This window comes from Podarcis raffonei, chromosome 11 (assembly GCF_027172205.1).
Source record: "Podarcis raffonei isolate rPodRaf1 chromosome 11, rPodRaf1.pri, whole genome shotgun sequence".
Lineage (NCBI taxonomy): Eukaryota > Metazoa > Chordata > Lepidosauria > Squamata > Lacertidae > Podarcis > Podarcis raffonei.
Window position 1 is genome coordinate 23,136,432 of NC_070612.1, and position 20,893 is coordinate 23,157,324.

The 20,893-nt window shown below is 42.1% G+C and overlaps 1 protein-coding gene across 1 annotated transcript in view; it reads right to left on the minus strand.

Moving 5' to 3' along the window:
• Nucleotides 1-13,296: 13,296 nt before the first annotated feature.
• Nucleotides 13,297-20,893, minus strand: part of ANKRD55 (ankyrin repeat domain 55) — a 37,583-nt gene continuing 29,986 nt past the window's right edge. Inside the window, exons 10-11 of the mRNA XM_053408203.1 lie at nt 20,170-20,271; nt 13,297-15,089 (exon numbers count right to left, since the gene is read on the minus strand). Of these exons, the coding sequence (XP_053264178.1) occupies nt 14,809-15,089; nt 20,170-20,271 (383 nt within the window). The 3' untranslated portion in view covers nt 13,297-14,808. The remainder of the gene's footprint in view (nt 15,090-20,169; nt 20,272-20,893) is intronic.

The following is a 20,893-nucleotide window of genomic DNA, read 5'->3' on the forward strand; positions in this document are numbered from 1 at the left end:
CCCCCCAAGGCAGGTGAAGGTAGCTTAACAATCAAGCCGGGTGAAGTTGGTTAAGCAATTAAGCCTCATGACTTGGGGTGGACAAGGGTATAAAAACCATAGGGTCTGAGCCAGAGAGAGGAGAAGGTTTGATGCAGGCACAAACTGATGTAGGTGTTGCATAGCCTGGCTAGATGAAGGTCTACTCTGCTGCTATATCCCTGGGGCTCCCAGCCACTGAAAGGAGGGGTTGTCATTTGCCTGATCTATTTTCTTCTTGTGCGAGATAAGCCTGCTGTTTGATAAATTTCAGACTTTCTTCACTACTTGTGTGTTGCATTTGCTTCAGAAATCCCTCCAAAAGGGGGGGGGGACCAACCCCTTTTTGCCTTTGGCAAAGCAGGAGGCCACTGTGACTGTTAAAGTGGCATAAGAGTGTTTGCAATGCATGGTGTGGATGTGACCTTTCTGAGCTTGGCTTCCTGCTTTGCCGTTGCTGGCTTGGTTCCTGCGACGTTTCCAGTCTGCTTGTTGTCACGTTGCCATTCCACTTCTCAGACACTCTTCAACCCGTCCTCAACCTATTTGGCTCAACTCCCTCGTTCCTCATCTGGAACTTTATTCTGGACAGAGCAGCTGTTTCCCAGATTCATGGCTCTTAAGCCTGTCAACCATGTCCACCGCCTTCAATAGGTTCTTGCCATGGTTGCTGATGAGGCTGTATTGTTCTGCACACTTAACAGGGTGGAAACCACGATAGAAGTCAAGTTGGAAGGAGGGATGCTGGGGAAATTCAGTTTAGTTCACATGAAAAGGAGAGCCTTGTACTTTTTGAAACAATGCGTGAACTGAAATGCAGCCATCTTTTGAAGTTTTCAGCTCTCCAAATTTTGCAATGTAGTTCTTCAGCCAGGTAAAGTATGCGAAAATGCATATACCTGGGCTAAAGAGTGCATAAAAATGCATGTTTCAGTGAAAATAACATGCAGATTAGCAGCACTGCAATGCAATCTTAGGGACCCCACTTCAGATTTGAGTACGGTTTACGATTAGCCTTTTCTTCTCCTGAAGATACACCACAAGCCAGCAGGTACAGATTTTTCCTTGGGTTTTGCTGCTGAAATCGCTCATGAATGATTATAGCCTCTATCCTTAATATCAATAAGAATATTATGTTTTATCCTGGATTTCTCCCCCCTCCATATAAATTTCGACAGATCTTTTTACCATTCTTTAAGACTGCATACATCATTAAGCGTTGGGGTCATTTGAAACAGAAATAACATTTTTAGAATATTCATTTTTATCACCCAGATTCTCCCCATTAGAGATACATTCTGCGCTATATATCTAGGTGTTTTTAAATTTCTTCCCAAGTCTTCATATAATTATCCTTATAGATATTATGATTATTTGCCATCAACCACATTCCTAAATACTTCATTTTTTTCTCTATTTCCCAACTAGCAATTTCCCCTAATTTCTTCTTAACTTGATCATCCATGTTCTTGACTGACATACTGGTTTTATCTTTGTTTATTTTAAAGCCTGCCAGTTTTGCAAATTCGTTTATCTCCTTTAATAACTCTAATGCACTTTCTAAGGGTTGTTCCAAAGTTAAGACTGCGAATGCTTATTGTCTGCAAATGCTTTGGTTTTATAATTTTGCTTGCCCATTCTTATTCCTCTGGTTTTGTCATTGTTGCAAATAAAACTACAAATAAACACATCTAAAATATTTTAAAAGCATTAATAATATCAAAAAGCACTTGAAAATTAGGGCGTCCTTAGGGAATAAACAATTTTTTGGATACCTGGAGCACCTAACAGTTTGCTCCTCCTCTGCAGGACTTTGGCTCCTGCTTGGTCCCAGTATTTAATCTACACAGGGAGCCCTGCCTGTTCGTTTCCAACCTGAGATCTGCCAGGCAAGGGAACGTCAAAGATTGATTTTGGCAACTCCCCTTTGGAATTCAAATGTGTGATGTCATTGAGCCACTCAGGCAGCAGTTGCCACTCAACACCGAAGCACGATGCCAAAAATAAAGCACCTCAATATGGGCAAGGGCAAGATGCCCCAGCAATCAAATGTGGCCAGTGCTTTGAAGAGGAAGGAAGCATGCAGCAACAAGCCCTCTTCCTATTTCAGTGTGAAGTGGCCTGGTGAAGATAGATGATGCTCACATAGCCATGCAGCTTCCTGACAAGTGGTTGATTTTGTTGAAAAACCAGAAGGGTTAAGGTAAAGACAACTGCATGTTCTATAGCAGATGTTCAAGTGCAAACAACACAAGATTTGGTGACCATGATTGACACCCCTTCATTCTTATTCTTATTCTTTTTGTAAACCTCTTTGAGGTTTTTCTTTTCCTTTTCCAATCAAGCAGCATGTAAATTTTATGAAATACATTTTATGAAATAATAATAATGATGAATACATTAATTCCCTGCCCTTCACCGGCAAGTCCCAGGTCAGGTGCCTACCATTCCAAACCCAGAGTAAACAACAACAATAACAACACAGTTAAAACAAATCACAGTCACAGGACTAGGTATGGAAATGCGAACTAATTATATTGATAGTATGCAGAGTTCAGTGGGAGCATGGCAGGACACCATTATTCATTTAGTTTGGTTTTAAATGTAATGGTTTGAAAGCCATGGGCTTGCCGGAACCGAGGACAAAGTGGTACAACTAGGAAAGCTCATACATTGGCTGACACCTTCACATCTATTGTGACAAAAGTGATTCTCCACCGCTTTGTCTTTAGGTGAGCAACACTGTCTTTAAGTAAACATCCTTAGGCAGTGATGGAGGAGTAGGATCACACCTGCAAGTCGTGCCCCTTGCGTTTGCCGACAGATCCTCTTTGAATGAAGAAATTTTTCAACCTGCTGTTTATGGAGTAGGATGGAGACTTTCTCTCTTTAACCCCCCAATACCTTTTCTGTTGTGTTGCTCTCTCATCATTCCAGGCTCCTGCCTAAGGTTGAGGAAGAGCCACCACTGCCTAAAGGGAAGAGCCTTCTTAGCTCAGTGGTAGAGCATCTGGTTTGCATGCAGAAGGTTCCAGGTTGAATCCCTGGCATCTTTTTCTTTTGGTCTTTTGTCTTTCTGTCTGGTTGGTGGTAAGTCACTTTGGGTTGCCCTGGGCAATATCAAGCGACTAACAAAACCTAGAGAGCCACTTCCAGGGTCTGTAGGCTCTCCCACAGTATGGACTGGAATCAACGCACCTTTATCTCTAAAGCAGCTTCCCTGTCCCCAATGCTCTCCAGAGATGATGGCTACAACTCTCAGAAGCCCCAGGGGTAAAGTGAGTTGTAGACCAAAACATATGAAGGGCACCAGCTTGGAGAGGAGAATGTTAGGGGAGAGAACCAGCTCACTGCTTCCTCCACACACAAATGGAGCAAGTCTCAGCTGCTTAGTCAATGCATATCACCATGTTAGGCGATTTGGTCTCTCTTCTGTTTAGCAGTTTGGCAGATCAGTAGATGCTGCTTCACACCCTGTAATGTGGTCGCGTTGCTAAATCTAACAGGAACTGGAGATGGTATTCCACAGCCGTCTCTCATTTTGCTCTATAAAAGTGGAGTAAGGGATCCTTGCCAGTACCTCTGCCCTGTACTCAACATCAAGATGTAGACTAGGGCAGTTCCGACAGCCAGAAAGGAATGTTTCATTGTCTCATGATTCATGATAAGCACACTTAGATGGCACGCCAATGTCCTTTTTAGGTGACAGTGGTTCATAGCAGTTTTATTTGATGGTATCCCACATGACCAGAAGGATTCACATGGCCATGAATCAGTGGTTCTCTATGAGTTGCTTTCCAAATAAATAATATTGGGTTTGATTGTGGCCAAGAGTGACTCAACAGAAGCATTGTGTCCTGAAATGATTCCCATATGCACAAAGCAATGCGCTCCCTCCCATATCTCACCCCCTATATCAGAATTTGGCCAACAAATTGAGCCTGGGGAGCTAGATTCTCTATACTCAATGCCATCCTTTAGTAGCTTAGCTGGAGAGTGAGATGCTAGCAGTACCCCACTTTCCAGCCAAACTAGAAGCAATATTCCTCCAATGCTTTTCAGCTGTCCAGCAGGTAGGTTGATTCAAAAGTTGTCCTCCCATTTTAACCTATGTCCTGGAAGATCTGGCTTTCCCTCTAATTCCCAGAAACTCATGCTTTCCTGGTTTAGGAAGACCAGAAGTAAGTGTCTCATCACCTTCCACTGCCCTCACAATTTCTGTGAAGTTACTACTAGCTTTGAATAATCTGGGCCTCTCCAGATGTCATTTCTAATGTGCATCAGTTATGATTTGTGCTCATGATGGTATTGGGGTGATTAAACACAATGCTGCTTTCAATGCTGCTTGTGCCCACAAATGTTTTGTGGATATACCTCTTCATTTCAAAACCATACCACCACAAATATTCCAAGTGGGGTTTTTTTGTGTGTCCAGCTTTTGTTGCGCTGTAGCAAAACAGTGTCCTGCCAGAGGGCACAAGCACGGTAATCTTGGGGAAGAATCCTAGCGCAACTAGCAAAGGAGAAAGATGTGTGGATGGTTCAGTATAAATGTACCACAAAAACACTTCATTGCATCAGCTCAAGAATGTAGAATACTACTCCCAAAAAACCAGTCAGGAGGGTCCCTCTGTTAGGTTAGGGTAGTGTTTCCTTACTCTGTAGTTCATGTTCTGCAAGTGGGTCACAAAGCCTGTGTGGTGGGCTTTATAAGTAAACCCAAAATAATTATTGCTTGTAATCCTTAACTGGTATGATAAGTACCTCTTCCAACTTTGGCTTTATCGGCAAATTCCAATGCTGACACTTGTAGCCGAATGTTGGAAAGGTTTGAGCATTTCACCCCTAGAAACCAAACTGTGAATAACTTTGAAAGTACTATACAGTGGTACCTCAGTTTTTGAACATCTCTGTTGATGGACATTTCGGTTTATGATTTCCATAAACCTGGAAGTAAATGCTTTGGTTTTCGAACATGCCCCAGAAGTCGAACATGCCACGCGGCTTCCACTGACTGCAAGATCCTGAGGCCTAGCTGTTGGCTGTTGAGTTTTCAGGTTTCACATGTTTCAGAACTTGAATGGTCTTCTGGAATGGATTACGTTTGAAAATTGAGGTACCAAAGTAAATATTTCAGCCCGTTCCACATTAATAGAGGCATTAAGTAAATGTTTGCTTGGATCCCTTAAGTAATAGGATCTGCAAACTTGCAGTCAAAATGTAGGAACCTGCAACTGCTGAAGACCTAAAGTCCAATATTCAAGTGACAATAAATCAATTGGCCACCGACGTAGGAGTCAACTCCTAAGGGCCAAGGTTTCTTCGGGGCCACTCCATAAAATATTTGAGGTGTCCCCCCCAAAAAAAAAATTGAATGGGCATGAATGGACGTGTGTGTTTGAATTGGTGAGAAGGGATCTCGAAGAAGGCATTCCACATACCACACCTATGTGTGCATACAAAGCCACAAATATATGTAATGTAGGTGTCAACATGTCATTATATCTGAGTAGTGGGTGAGAAGTCTCCATCTAAGAGCAAACAAATCTGTTTAGACTGATAACTCTTCAGCCTTCTCTTGGATTCTACATGTTTGTTGCCAGTTCCAGTTGCATATCCAGGGAATCATGCTTTAATTATCAGCATCCTCCTTTTCACAAAAGAATCGGAGGAAGTAGCTTCTGTAAACTATCCGCTGACTTCTGTTTCACCCAAGATCTCCCACCCATTTTCTACACGAAGCTCAAGAAGTTTACTTTTAACCTTTCTCTTGGTAACCCTTTGGCCGCTTACCTGGGAGCAAGTCCTGCCAAACTCAGCAAAACTTAACTTTTGAGCAAACATATATGTTTGGGCTGCATCTATAGGTTCATTCTTGTGGACGCCCGATGAAGCTGAATGTTGGAAGATTCAGGGCAGATTAAAGAAAGTACTTCTTCGTGCAGAACATAGTTTAAACTATGGAACTTGCTCCCACAGGAGGCAGTGATGGCTGCCAACTTGGATGGTTTTGAAGGAGGTTTTGACAAATGTTATGTACTGAGTGAATAGGATCCAAAATGCAGCAGTCTGATTGGTCCTAGAACAATAGGATCCAAAATGCAGCAGTCTGATTGGTCCTAGAACAATAGGATTCAGAATGCAGCAGTCTGATTGGTCCTAGAACAATGCAGCAGTATGATTGGTCTGCAGGAGCCACCCAATCCGGCTCCAGATGGAAGTGAATCCACAACCTGATTGGCCTACAGGAGAATTCCGGAATTAGCCAATCACATGCAGCCCATTGTGTAAATAATGTATATAAAGCAGATACTTTGAGGGGACATTCACTCCTCCTCACCACTATGAGCTGAATAAAGAGCATGAAATCCACTCTCGACTCAGAGTATATTTCAACAAATTAATGGAATATAAAGCTATCAACAGCTACTAGCCATGCTGGCTATGTTCAGCCTCTGCTTCTGGAGGCAGTAATGCTCCTGAATACTAGTTGCTGGAAACTGCCTCCATTAATGTTATGAAAGTACCATGGGGTTGAGACCCCTGCCCTGGCTTTCCCAAGTAGCATCTGTTTCTCCCCTTAACATGACTGCCAAGACCAAATTAATTAAACTTACCAGGAAAAAGCTGTGCCGTTGAGAGAACAGCCCTTGAAACATTGCAGAGAAAGGAGCATTTCAGGATATGACAATGGTTTCTAGGAAGGTCATTCTTTATTTTCACTGACCGATAGCAGAGGGATTATGTTCCCCAAAAGATCTTCACATCTGTCCTCCCATATGCTTTTTTGGCTCACCCGTCAAACTCCGCTATATTTTTTTTACAAACATTTCTCAGCAGAGCAGATTATAGAGGATGGGATTCTTGGCAATGAAGCCATCACATTTCCAAAGAAATGCATCTCTGCTGTAAATAAGGAACACAATAGACTATGGGAAACCACACAGCAGTCTTTGTTGGTTCACCACAACTCTGCCCTTTAGCATTTTGGTTCTTTGGGCAAACTGGATTCTGGAGATTATGGGACTGGCAGCCTCTCCTTAACCAACAGATCCCAAATATGTTTTCAAGGCCAGAGTTAGAATGTAATGTAATAGAAATGTGCCCTAGTCTGTGCTGAGTGAAAATGTTTCTCTGTGAAAAGGGATTTGGCCATAGCTCTGTGCAGGGCTTTTTTTTCTCAGCCGGAACTTGCTGAAACTCAGTTCCAGCACCTCTCTAGTGGGTGCCATTGCCATTATAGAAGAACAAGGGAGCTGTTCATGGTGAGTTCTGGCCAAGGGTGTAGGATGCCCCGGATGTCATCTATGAGGTGGGTGACAAAAAGGCACACCACAGGGGGCTCGCCTTGCCAACCCTGTGTGTGGTGAATGGTCCCACTGCACAGCTCGCCCTGCCCCCCGGGTGCACAGCATGGTCACCAGTACGGGCTCCCATGAAGCTAACTCCGCCACTGGTTCTGGCACCTCTTTTCCACTGACTCTGTGGAGCATATGTTTTGCATGCAGAAGATCCCAAGTTCAATGCAGGGTGGCCAGGTATGCATTGCCAAACAGGAGGACACAAGTCACAAAAAAGACAAAACAGGATACATATGCAATGTGCTAATTTATTTGCATAGAAACAATTACTATAATTTAAATAGAAATGCATTAAATCTCACAATGGGGAAGATTGTGACCAGGTGACCTTTGTGACTGCTGGCCAGGGGTTCACTGTCAACAGGCAACTTCAAAGCCCCTGCTCTTCCTTCTTAGGGTGTTTTTGCAGCCACCCTTAGATGGGCAGCCTTTCAAATAGATGACTTTCCTCTGGAAAGTAGGAAAGATGGTCACCCTGGTTCACTTCCTGGCATCTTCAGTTAATGGATCTCAGCTAGAAGGGCTTTTGAGATCTTTGAGAGTGGCTCCAGGATGGAGTCATGCAGGTGGAACTGGGCTAGATGGATCACTGGTCTGACACAGGGTCTCTCCAGTTGTCTTTTTTATTGTGCATTAATTTATCCATACTCCCAGCAGCTGCAGCCAAGATAACAAATGTTCAGAGGTTATGGGAGTCCAGCAACAACTGGAAGTTAGAGGATCCTTATCCCTGGTCTACAGCCAGTAGGAATGTCCCTTGGGTTGCAACCAGGGTGGTACTGCTGGTGATCTACAACGTGGTACACAAAATCAGTGGCTAAAATCAGTGCGGTTTTTAAAAACTTCCGTCTTTATTCAAAACAGCATCCACTTATATCTGAACACAGATGACCTCAGGAATTGCCCATTTGAATCGACTGCTTGGTGTTACCAGTCAATTCCTGGTAGAGCCAGAATGAAGCAGGATCAGTTCAAGACATTTAACTGCCTTAAGTAAATGAGAGTATTTATTTATTAAACTTGCATACTGCCCTTCCTCTGAATATCACAGGGTGGTTCACAACAGAAGAATACAAAATGAGAACACAAAATAGCACTGCAACTACAGCTGCTACTACTAATGAAAAAAACTGATCACAGGGTCTGGGGTGGCTAACATGGGAAGAGGCGGTTCATGAGTTGTTGGGGTCCTGAGTTGTTTAAGGCTTTATAGGTCAAAACCAGCACTTTGAATTGGGGCAGTGCAATCGGGCCAGGATTATGCTTTCACCCCCATTCCTTGTGCGGAAGCTGATTGGACTGCAGCTTGATCTCATTCCAGATTCTCTGCTGAGACAGCAGCAATATTAGGCGACCAAGGCAGGTCACAGTGTGGCACATACAGCTTGGTCTTCCAATAGCTGTCTGCATCTCACTCACTACTCCACCTGGTGCCTGCTCCTTTCGTACACAAGCAAGAACAAACTCACATTGCCTGCTGGAGTGCTTTGGCTGGTTTACTGTCTGCCTGCTCAGGTAGAATAACTGTGGTTAGGTCAGGGGGGGCAGAGACCCACAACCCCCATCTACCTAATGGCCAAACCAAATGTGGATTATGTAAATCATTATAGGCTACGGAATAATAAAGCATTAGATCAAATATGAACCTAAATTTCTCAAAGTGCAAGGCTGCTTGAGCAACATATTTTCCACTCGGTTTCCACTTTTGTATAGAAAAATGATAACTGAGGTGTAACACTTGTTTGTCCATTTCATTTTTGCTCTGCATTTGTGAGTTTTTAAAAAAGGGAAAAGAAAGTAATTTCAGAGAGTTCACCCAACTGAAAAGTTCAAAGAACAAAAACAGGAAAAGGGTGAACATTCCCCCTCTTTTTTTGTTTTCAAGGTCAAGGTCAAGTTGTATTATTGTGAAATTGACAAAAGAAGAAGAAAATGGACTGCAGCCCATCCCATGCCTTTTCCTGTAACTCAGAACCTTGATTCTTATAAGAAGTGGGTGAATATTTTAGGGGATTTCATAGAACTGGTAAGATTCGAACCAATGTATTCAAATTACAAAAAAGGCAATTCCGACTAAACATCAGGAAGAACTTCTGATGGTAAGAGCTGTTCAACAGTGGAATGGACTTTCTCAGAAGGTGGTGGACTCTCCTTCCTTGGAGGTTTATAAGGAGAGGTTGGATGGCCATCTGTCATGGATACTTTAGTTGATTCTTGCATTGCAGGGGTTGGACTAGATGACCCTCAGGGTCCCTTCCAACTCTACTATTCTATGATTCTACGAATAGCTAACTGAAGGCTTCTTGTCTACAGAAAGTGATATCTCTGAATAGATGTTAAACCTTTGCTTTGTATGAAGCAACCAGAATATGAAGTTGTACTTCAGCAATTATAGACCACATTTTTTTTAAAGCACAATAATTATCACCATATTGGAAAAGTATAAGGTGTTGCTTTGTGAGAGAAGCACATGGGAGCAAACATACATTCTTCCTATTTATTAGGCAAAGAAGAATTTAGTTTAAAAGAAGCCCAAAGAGAAACAAAGGTCATAAAATGAAGATTAAAATAAAATATATCTCACATCTTTGACATGTTGTGATCTTGGAGCTGGTTTTGGGAGGACTCTATTTTAAATTTGTAAACCAAAACTCCTCTTGAGTGGTTTCTCTTGTGTATCCCATATGTGAATTAAGTCTACATTGAAGATGTGGAGGAGAAAGAAACAGGCACAAATGATGAAAGAGAAGACAAACAAGCGGGAACATCTAGGTGCAAATGTTAAGCAAGTTTCCTTCACTACTGCTGCTGCACCAATCAGTTGAAAGAACCTCAGGGGTGAGGCTGCTTTGCCCTGCCTGGCATGACTGATACTGTTTGCAGATCAACACAGTCTCAGGCTTTAAAACAAAACACAACAAAAGCATTCCATCCACGAGTGCCTTTTATCCAATAGCTGCTTCTAACCTTTGGCAAGGTACATGTACAAACAGTTCCTGAACTGAATACATAAATCCAAGAACATAACTGAGGCAATAACTAATTTCAGAGAACTTAACAGTTCTGCTTAGATACAATAAATAGCTCTAGTGTTTGTAGACTGCTGTGGTTTTGCCTCTCACCTGACCCTTGTTGTGGACTCTGTTTGCTTGGGCTCTGACTTTGGACTGGATTCTGCTTTAGTTGCTGCTGGCAAGTCTCTGTTTTCTCAGGAGCCCAGTAAGAACAGGATAGTTCCTGCCACAATGAACTCACTGCAGGCTCAAGTAAACCCTCTTGGGGCCAGTGACCAACCCCCACCTATGCTACCAAGATGTAAGTGGCCTGGGAAGAGGGACTGACGGCTAAACCACACTGGGAATTGTAGCTCTGTGAATTGGAGCGTCCCAACAACTCTCAGCAAGTTTCTGGGATTCTTTGTAGGAAGCCATGGCTGTTTAGAGTGGCATTATACTGCTCTAAATGTACAGGGTGGATGGGAACAGAGTTTCATTATTTAATACAGGGTTCTTCAGCTCCAAAGCAGGACTGAGAATGCATAATTTTCAGAGCAGAAGTAGAAGTTGGAAGGAAGGCACTCAATGCTTCCCTTATGGGGAACATACAGCACTTCAGATGTTGATGGATTACAACTCCAATCATCCCTGACCATTGTCCGTGCTGAGGGTGATGGAAGTTGGGGTCCAAGAATGTCTGGAGGGTCTTAGGTTGCTCATCCCTGTCTTATGTACTGCCTTCTACCTTCAATTTCTCCCTCATCTGCTTCTCTTTTCTCCAGCCCAGAACTGTGTTTCCATCAAAACCATTCATTTGGAACTGAACTAGGAGAACAGCTGTTGAGAGTTGGGGCTACAGAAGGCAATTGGTGGTGAGGTGATGGTGAAGCTTAACTGCTCTCCCCACACTGCAGTCTTTGAAGACATGCAGCAAAGCTGATGGTATAATTTCCACCCACATTCTCAGGTTTCCGTGACTGTTTTCTGCTCATCTTGTGGCCCCTGTTGATGTACTTGATTGCAGTAGGTTGTTCCTCACTGATGAACTTTGTACTCAAGGATGGGGGAAGGTATGGTAATTGTGATGGAGCTCCGATTCAGCGATGATTGGTCCTTGTCTCAGAAATATTCTGGGAAACATAATTACAATTTTTGCAATAAAAAAAGAGGAAACACATTCCTACAAAATTACAAGGAAGGCATTTCTTGGCAACAAATTAGCAGTAGTGTTAATCAGGACCAGCTGGTTTGTTGGCTTCCATTAAAAAAAACACCATATAAAAAGGTTGTTATTGCTTAAGGACCACAATCACTTCCAATAAAATGAAATGGACACACCCTTCTAAGTGAAGAGATTCAGACTGTAATGCAGTTGTATTGTTCACTTACCAAAATGATGGCATTGCCCTACATTGGTTAAAGAAGTCATGAACATTTCTGGCATGGTGCTTTTGGAGAATAAAAGACAGATCATTGCCTGAAGTTTTCAGAGTATACTATTTTGCTTGGAATCAGCTTGCAAAATCTCACTATGATTTTCTAAAATTGTAGGAAAACAAAATGTCAGAAAGTAAATTAATACAACAGCACTCTCCCCGCTTGTGGTCACCTACAATACTACACAGATATTCCCTCCAACATTTCTCCAACGAAAATAGGGATGTCCCATTCCATGGTGATTTTTACTATTTATACCCCACACATCTTACTGGGTTGCCCCAGCCACTCTGGGCAGCTTCTAACATATATAAAAACACAATAAAACATTAAACATTTAGAAAAACCTTCCCTATACAGGATTGCCTTCATACACCTTGGGGGGGTGTCGCATAATTCCATACCCTCCAACATTTCTCCAATGCCTAAGGAAAATTGGGACATTCTGGGATCAAATGAGAAAACGGGATGGCTTCTCTAAATCAGGGACGTCCCTGGAAAATAGGGACACTTGGAGGGTCTGCACAGATATCTTAGCTAGTAGCAGATGTTGATAGCCTTCTCAAGAGGCCATCTGCAAGTGCCTATTGTAAGCTTAAAATTCAACAGGGCTTGGGGTGTCAGGTCAGTCACCCAAGCACAGACCCTCAGATTTAGGGAGAATAGCCTGGGAGGGACTAGGGACTAGATTTAGGGAGAAGAGTCCGGGAGAGATTTTAGAAATTTCCCTATGAATTTAGTAGGTAGGTACATACCTAGGCTAGATACAATGAAGATAGAAAGGGATTTATGAATAACTATGACCTTTGTGAGATGGAGGAATAGGATCTGAACTTCCAGAGAAGGAGTAACCTGAGAAGAAGCAGATCCCTCTGAGCAGGAAGTGGGATGGTGGTGGAAGGGATTTTATCTGCCCATAGGTTTGTGTGACCTCCTTTAGATAAGAGTATGAAAATCTGTATAGTTATGCCTTATTCTTCTAGCCACACTTACTGGCAAATGAACAATATTATTTGTTTATTTCTAAAAGGAAAGCAGGAAGGAAGGAAAATGAATGGTGACTTTGCGCCCTACATAACAGAGGACAGTGCTTTATTTGAAGGGCTGACTGGTCCAAGTCCAGTTTAAAGATAAAGAACTGCAGGAAGGGAAAGTAGGGCCCTGAGGATGCCCAGCAACAAATAGCACACAAAATCACCAGGCCACAGCCTTTCAAACTTTGGTGAATGTGTTGTATATCATGACATATCTTTACGCACCAGGCCAAAACATTCTCCTCCTCCCAGACCTTTGCCTATTTAAGCAATCTATGTCGGTGTGTGTGTGTGGGTGGGTTTATTGTTTTCGTTTGTTATTGTGGTTTGCATATTTTTGTGTTTTTATATTGTAAACTGCCCTGTGATCTTCAGCTGAAGGGTGGTATTGAAATTTAATAAATAACAATAACAACTATGATAATAAGAATAATAATTCCACACATGCCCTTGTAGCAAAAAGCCCTAGATAGCGATACTTTATTTGTCATGGTGGTGCTGGCAAAACTGAGTAACTGTGAACAGAGCAATATAGCAGTGCTGCTGCAATGGCTTGAAAAAGCACCACAAATAAGTTTAAACGGATTGTGTGGAGAAATCCCCAAGCGCGTTTGCTGAATGCAGATATGTACATTTGCAAATATATACATTATATATATTTCTTTTGCAATCATCAACTATACAACTGAAAAGGCAATGCTCTTCGTTGGTCTGCCCTTTTCTGCACTATATTTAGCACAGAGATCACAGGGACCAACACTTCCTAACACAGGAAATGCATATTTCTTGACAATCCAACATCAAGAAATTTATAAAGTATGAGTTTTATTTATAGTTCATAGATCTTCTACAGTCATAGTCAACATTTTTTTTACTGTTGGTTTATATTTTGTTTCGATATATTAAAAACCTTTGCCAATTAAAGAGGAAAAAGAAAAGAAAATCCTAGCCAACACTCAGGGTACAAACTGCTGGAGGTTAAGAGTGCTTAACTCCTACTAGTCAATGCAACCTTCAAAGTGGTCTTAGAGATGATTGAAATGGGTCAGCCATTTGGCCTGGTTTGCACAGGATAACAAGCCTGTTTGCCTTAAACCATTCTTTAATCATGAATGTGCTTGCTTCCTGCCATGCTGTTCCCCTTGCCATTCCTCTCCTGCTTATATCACACACCCCCCCCCCGCACGGCACCCAAATAAGCCATAGTATGGCTTTCATCATCTGAACCTGGATCGTGATTTTCTTGGTTCAAACAAACCATGAGCCACAAAACAGAAAAATACAAAGAAGGAATAGAAGCAGGGCAGGGGTGTTCTTAATTAAACCATGGTTGAAGACAACCTGTAGCCTATCATGATGAATGAACAAGACCATTGTGTGGGGATAGTTCTGAAAGGCACTTACCTGGGTGCATGCTTTATATAAGGGACATCCTGTTTAAAAGGTTCTTAGCCTGTGTGGTGACTAAGTTTGGAGCATTTGCACATGAACATGGCTGCCATCTGGGCCACAGAATACTGGCACATAAATGCTGCATATGTATGTCTTACAACTCAGTTAAATGCAATGCCTGGTGTTTGGAGTACCTGCACAGGTAGATCCTTTTGAGTGGCCTTCTGAAGGTGGCACCGTATGCAAATCAGACCTCAAAGAGATGTACATGTGCTAAATATTAAGTACATTTGAATGGGCACTGGAAACAGGCACTCTTGCTTGGCTCCTAAATAACAAAGTTAAGAAAAACCGTGTTTTCATTGTCTCCCTTCTGTTTCCACAGCACATTTGCTAGCACTTTCCCAATATATTATTAAGTTAAATAAATGCCCCCAATAGATTGCTGCGATGTGCTGCATGAATTTTAAAACAGTCTGTTTGCTAACTCCCTCATTGACAATGGATTGGAAAGCAATGTGTACAAATGTTCTATATCTGCCAGTTGTTGGACGGCCCGGGATTCTTCAGCTAATTGTCGCTGTTTGGTTTGCAGTGCGATTGGTTAAGTGCTTCCGCGAGGCGGGGTTCCTTCTGGCTTGGAATGGCAGGCAGGACTCGGCTTGTCTGGAGAGGCTCTGCTGACAGCACTGGTAAGAAAGAGTACAGCAAATTACTCCGAGAGAATCCTGCTTTGGGGGATTTTGTGGTAAGTGCTGGTGGGAGAACAGAGGCGCCAGTCCGTAATGAGTTTAAAGACAATAACTTTGTCTCCTTGACACCCTGAGAAGCTTGGCTGGGTGGTAGCTGGGCTGGAAGAAAGCAAAGAGAGAGAACAAACCAAGAGATAATGCAGCTTGTCAGATGTATATTTTTAGTGCACTCTAGTGGGCTATGCTGCAGGCAATATGTATGTATGACTTGCTCATAACTGCTTTAAGATGCACCATCGTAATACTGGCATTCTGCTGCTCTGTCTAACTGTTCTACTATGCACACTTAACACGTCAACTGTTCTTGCTTTCCATGGGCAGACTGGGTACTTGCCTCTTGCAAACCACTAAGGCAACCTCACCCCTAATTATGCATATATGCTAATTAGGTCTGAACTGGTTGTACTCCAGACCCTGGAGTTGTACTGGACAGCTTGATGAAGATGTCAACCCAGTATGTGGCTTTTGAATTGAGATCATGGTATGTGGAGGGGTAGGCATGTCTGACATCCCCTTATAATTCTCTTATCTGTAGTCTCATCTAGAATGCCACAACACAAACTATAGTTGAACATAGACAAAACTGAATTCATCCCTGTTCTGTGGTGACTCCCTGTTTGTGGAATGCTCTCCCTAGGGAGGTGAAATATACTCAGAGTCGCAAAGTGATTTCATGCTCTTTATTCAGCTCATAGTGGTGAGGAGGGATGAATCCTATTGTTCTAGGACCAATCAGACTGCTGCCTTTTGGATCCTATTGTTCTAGGACCAATCAGACTGCTGCCTTTTGGATCCTATTCAACTCAGTACATAACACCAACAGGAGGTTCTCCTGGAGCGGAGCCTTCATTACATATCTTTTAAAGGTAAAGGGTAAAGGGACCCCTGACCATTAGGTCCAGTCGTGGCCGACTCTGGGGTTGTGGCACTCATCTTGCTCTATAGGCTGAGGGAGCCAGCGTTTGTCTACAGAAAGCTTCTGGGTCATGTGGCCAGCATGACTAAGCCACTTCTGGCAAACCAGAGCAGCGCACGGAAATGCCGTTTACCTTCCCGCCAGAGCGGTACCTATTTATCCACTTGCACTTTGACGTGCTTTTGAACTGCTAGGTTGGCAGGAACAGGGACTGAGCAACAGGAGCTCACCCCGTCACGGGGATTTGAACCACCGACCTTCTGATCGGCAAGTCCTAGGCTCTGTGGTTTAACCCACAGTGGCACCCGCGTCCCTGTAGGCACCAGGCAAAAGCATTTCTCTATAGCCAGGCCTTTGACTGATTGAACAATCTATGGCCTTTTATTTTTTTTCCTTTTTATTGAGTTCTTTACTACATAAAACATAAAAACATTGAAAAACAAAACATAGAAAAATACAAACTAAAAAGAAAAAAAAACACAAAAAGCAACAACACACATAGCAACTAAACAAACAAATCAACTCTAAAACACTAATTGACTTCCCTCCATCTCGGTTTGGGCTATACAAACACAATACCTCTCTGCAGTTTTATTTGGCTAAATCTGTACGTCGCAGGTTTTATATTTCACCTACTGTGATTTTAATATTTCCTAGATTTGCTTCAATGTATGTTGTAAATTTGTTCCAGTCATTAATAAACTTTATACTTTTTTGATGTCTGATTTTCTGTGTCATCTTTGCTAATTCTATATACTCGAATAATTTAATTTGCCATTCTCTAACGGTTGGGATGTTAGGAGTTTTCCAGTTTTGCGCTAGCAGTATCCTGGCAGCCACCGTTGCGTACTTGTGAGAGTGGGGGGGGGAGGGGTATTGGTTTGCTTTAGTTTGTTTGTTTTGTCATGTATTTTGTGTTTGTATTTTGTAAATGGATGTTGTGAACTGCCTGTGATTTTTGGATGATACAAATTTAAATACAAATTTAATAAATAACATAAACTTAAAACCTTATTTCCTTAAACTTTTTCTAATATCCAATTATGTTTTACAAGTACTCCTTTTGCTGCTGCTGTTCAGTTCTGATGTTTTAGTTTATGCTAATCTACCTTTTCATCTATACATTAACTGTTTTGCAATGGATATGCTTTTTTAAAAAAACAACAAAACCAATATTACAAATATTTGGCCAGCTTTATTTTGATATAGCTAAGAATAGAGATCAAATTATTCTTGCTTCTAAGGCTCTTCATTTTCTCCAACCAAATGCACAGCAGCTAATAATGAACACTTTATTTGCTGAGTGTGGCAATTACTGAGAGATTACGTGACTTCTGCTTATCATTACATAAGCAAGTTTCCTTTGCCGGGGAGTAAAAGGCATTTGAGTTTGGTTTATTTTCTGCTTCTTTGCAAAACAAATCCCTCCACTCACACCAGAAGTCAGAGCCAAATTAGACATGACACTAATAATTGCATGCAATTAACTGTATGTAAATAGTTGCAACAGGGAAAGTCTGAGGAGCTTCAGGAAAATGGCAAGTGGAGAAGGAAAGTAGAGGAAAGTTTAATTCTCTCTGTTACTCTCCTTATAACATTAAAACCAAAATGTTCATTCTGAAGCAGCTATCCACATTTCAAGGGATACTGCCTTTGGTGCTAAAGGTACTAAATATCCCAAAAGCAAAGAGCAGCTTTGGAGGGGAAATATATTTATTTGTGTTCAAGGCCTTCCTCCAAAGCAGGGGTGAACAGGTTTTCATACAAAGAATGATATGTGGAAATATCATTTCCTGAAACATTTAGACATCATTATTCTCTTTTTATGCCAATTCTACTTGTTATAAACACTGAATAACATACTTCTCTTTTGCAGTTCTATTTTTAAGTGGTTCCTCTTTACTTTTTACACCCAATCTTCTTTGTTTTTCTTTAATTTTTACCATTAAAAAGTTCAGGTTTTAAAGTTTTCTCCTAAGCTATACAGCTTTCCACCCTTTTTCTTTTCGATTTTTTAAAAACCCACTATGTCTTTTTGTGCAGTTCACTTCTTGTTATAATATACATTTAAACCTGAATTTAACTTAATTCAAATTCTCTCTGTCTTGGCAGGAACCCGTTCTCCATAGTAGGAAAAGGCTAGAAATTTTATCTTGATATGCCTTTACTAATCAACATCGTGCTTAATGTAAAAGGTTCTCAGCTCCTCTAATCAACTAATCAAAATGCAAGTCACACATTGGCTCTTATCGGGATGTGGTTTCAGACTGACTGTTTTTATATTATATTGCTCTGACAGCTAGTATTGCCTATTTTTTTCAGATCACAGTATAGTTACCCATTATAGCTTCAAAATGTGATTCCTGTTTGTACAACAGAATAATTATTAACTTCTTTTTTTTAAAATACCAGAAAAGCCATGCAAACATTGTGCTCCAAATAGAGTGCTTCTGCTAGCTAGGCAACTGATATTTTGCCTCACCACTTGCTACTGTAAACCACTGAAGCAACATGCTGACTACTGGGGGAAATTGAGTTTGTGGTAAACTACTGGAGAAATCACTTTGTTTGCAGGAGTTTTAAGTGATTCAGACAAAAACACCAACGTTTGTTTTGAACATTTTCCACCCAGGCTTTCAACATTACAAGGTCTATACTGTACTACAATATAGTATAGCCTGCTGTTCCAGCACTGCAACAGGAATTTATTGGTGCACAGTACTGGTTCTGATAGTAAGAAATAAAGAATAGGATAAGCAATGGTCACAACCTAACACAATTCTGGGAAACCTTTGGCCCTCCAGCTGTTGCTGAAATACAGCTCCCATCGTGATGGAAAAGTTTGTTTTTGCTGGGCAGGTTGGTTCACCGAGTGTTTTCTTTTTCCCTGCCAGCAAATGGCTAATGAACGGCAGCTTATGATTGGCCGGGGTTCCAGGAGGGGGAGTGGAAAAGGAGAGGATTTGGAGAAACAGTTTTTGGCTGGGATAGAGGTTGGGAGAATAGGTTGAGAGATAGGGAGTGAGATGAGAGAGTTGATTCTGGGTACTGTAGAAACATCCACACTGAGGAATATATCAAAGATAGAGAAAGGAGTCTCTGAGCTTAGTATGAAGGACAGTGTGTGGTGTCCTGTGACAGTAATAGGCCAGGAATTAACTGGGAGGCTAAGACTGAGCCAGGAGAAGTAGAAGCTGTGAGGATACAGTCTACTTAGGACTCATTCCAGTGAGGAGGGGCTAGATTCTTCTACAAAAAGAGAAGACTCCCAAACCAGTTAAGAGGGGTGTGGTGATCACTTGGGTCTGTTACTTGGAGTACCTCAGGAGCAGGGTTGTAAAAGGGGTGGGTAACTGACAGGAAGTACGACCTTGTTTAAGAACCAAAGTATTAAGAGGCAACGACTGTGCAATAACTGAGGAAGAACTGAAGTGAAATAACAATATAATCTGAAGTATCCTATGTTTTAAGGGACGCAGGTGGCGCTGCGGGTTAAACCACTGAGCCTAGGACTTGCCGATCAGAAGGTCGGCGGTTCAAATCCCTGCGATGGGGTGAGCTCCCGTTGCTCGGTCCCTGCTCCTGCCAACCTAGCAGTTTGAAAGCACGTCAAAGTGCAAGTAGATAAATAGGTACCGCTCTGGCGGGAAGCTAAATGGCATTTCCATGCGCTGCTCTGGTTCACCAGAAGCGGCTTAGTCATGCTGGCCACATGACCTGGAAGCTGTATGCTGGCTCCCTCGGCCAATAAAGCGAGATGAGTGCCGCAACCCCAGAGTCAGCCACGACTGGACCTAATGGTCAGGGTTCCTAATCCTATGTTTTACCCACATTGTGTCATAAACTTCCTTTGTTTAATAAAATCTTTCTTGTTTATTTGATCAAATCCTGCCTGAGACTCCAAATTATTAAGTTTTCCCTCACACAAGTCCCTCACAAGATAATCTGGGGTAGTTTGTAGGAATTGGTGTTCTGTGAGGTGGATGCACTATATTTAAGTGAGGGCAGGCCCAACGGCACCAGGGGAAAAAAGTGCTGTTGTGCCGTCACACCATCAGCCCCAGCAAGCGTGGCCAATAGTCAGGGATGATGGGAGTCATAGTGCAGCAACATTTGGAAGGCCAAAGCTTCCCCACACCTGACCTGAAGCTTTGCAGAATATTTTTTAGATGATCTGGATTAAGCATTTTTGGGGGGTGGGGGATGAGGAAGTGGCCAGTAAACCATCATTTTTTACAGATTACACATAGATAATACTCTTACCTTTCTGAACACAGTGGTTTAGTATGGGAGCCAAGTTGTTCCGAATGGGGGTTAGTTCTTTTACTTTGGGTCGTTCTAGAATTGCTTGTTGAAAGCTTTTCCCTGAAATGGGAGGAAAATACAGACACACAAATTGTGTTTGTTTCGAAAAGACACTGAGCCTAACAAGGGTGGGATATGGGGGGGAGGGCAGGGGGAAAGGAGGGCCCAGATTGATTCTGTAAGCCCCTTTCCTTTCTCTCACCTCCCAAGTGATCAACAAAGCAGTATTATCCTACATGCAGATAGTGCTGCTGTCTCCCTACCTCAGAGCAGGCATGGTTTATCTTGGGGAAAGGGCATAAGAGGAAAGAGTTATAAGAGAAAATAAGAAGAGACCTGCGGGATCAGGTTAAAGACCCATCCAGTCTAGCATCCTGTTTTCATAGTGGCCAATCAGAGGCATATGGCAAGCAGGACATGAGAACAGCAATATTCTGCCCAACTGTGATTCACAGCAATTGACATTCAGAGGCATAATTCTTCTTAAAGTGGCATCAGGGCACAGCCATCATGGCTAGTAAACACATCCTAGACCTGCTAGCTAGCATAATAAAAATCACAGGCAATTGCTCACATTACATCTAGTTTGGCCTTAAATTTCAGGAACTCCATAAGAGCTTTGCAGTAACAGCAAAATATGGGCTTTTTAACCCATGATGAACATGTACCCCAACCGCACTTT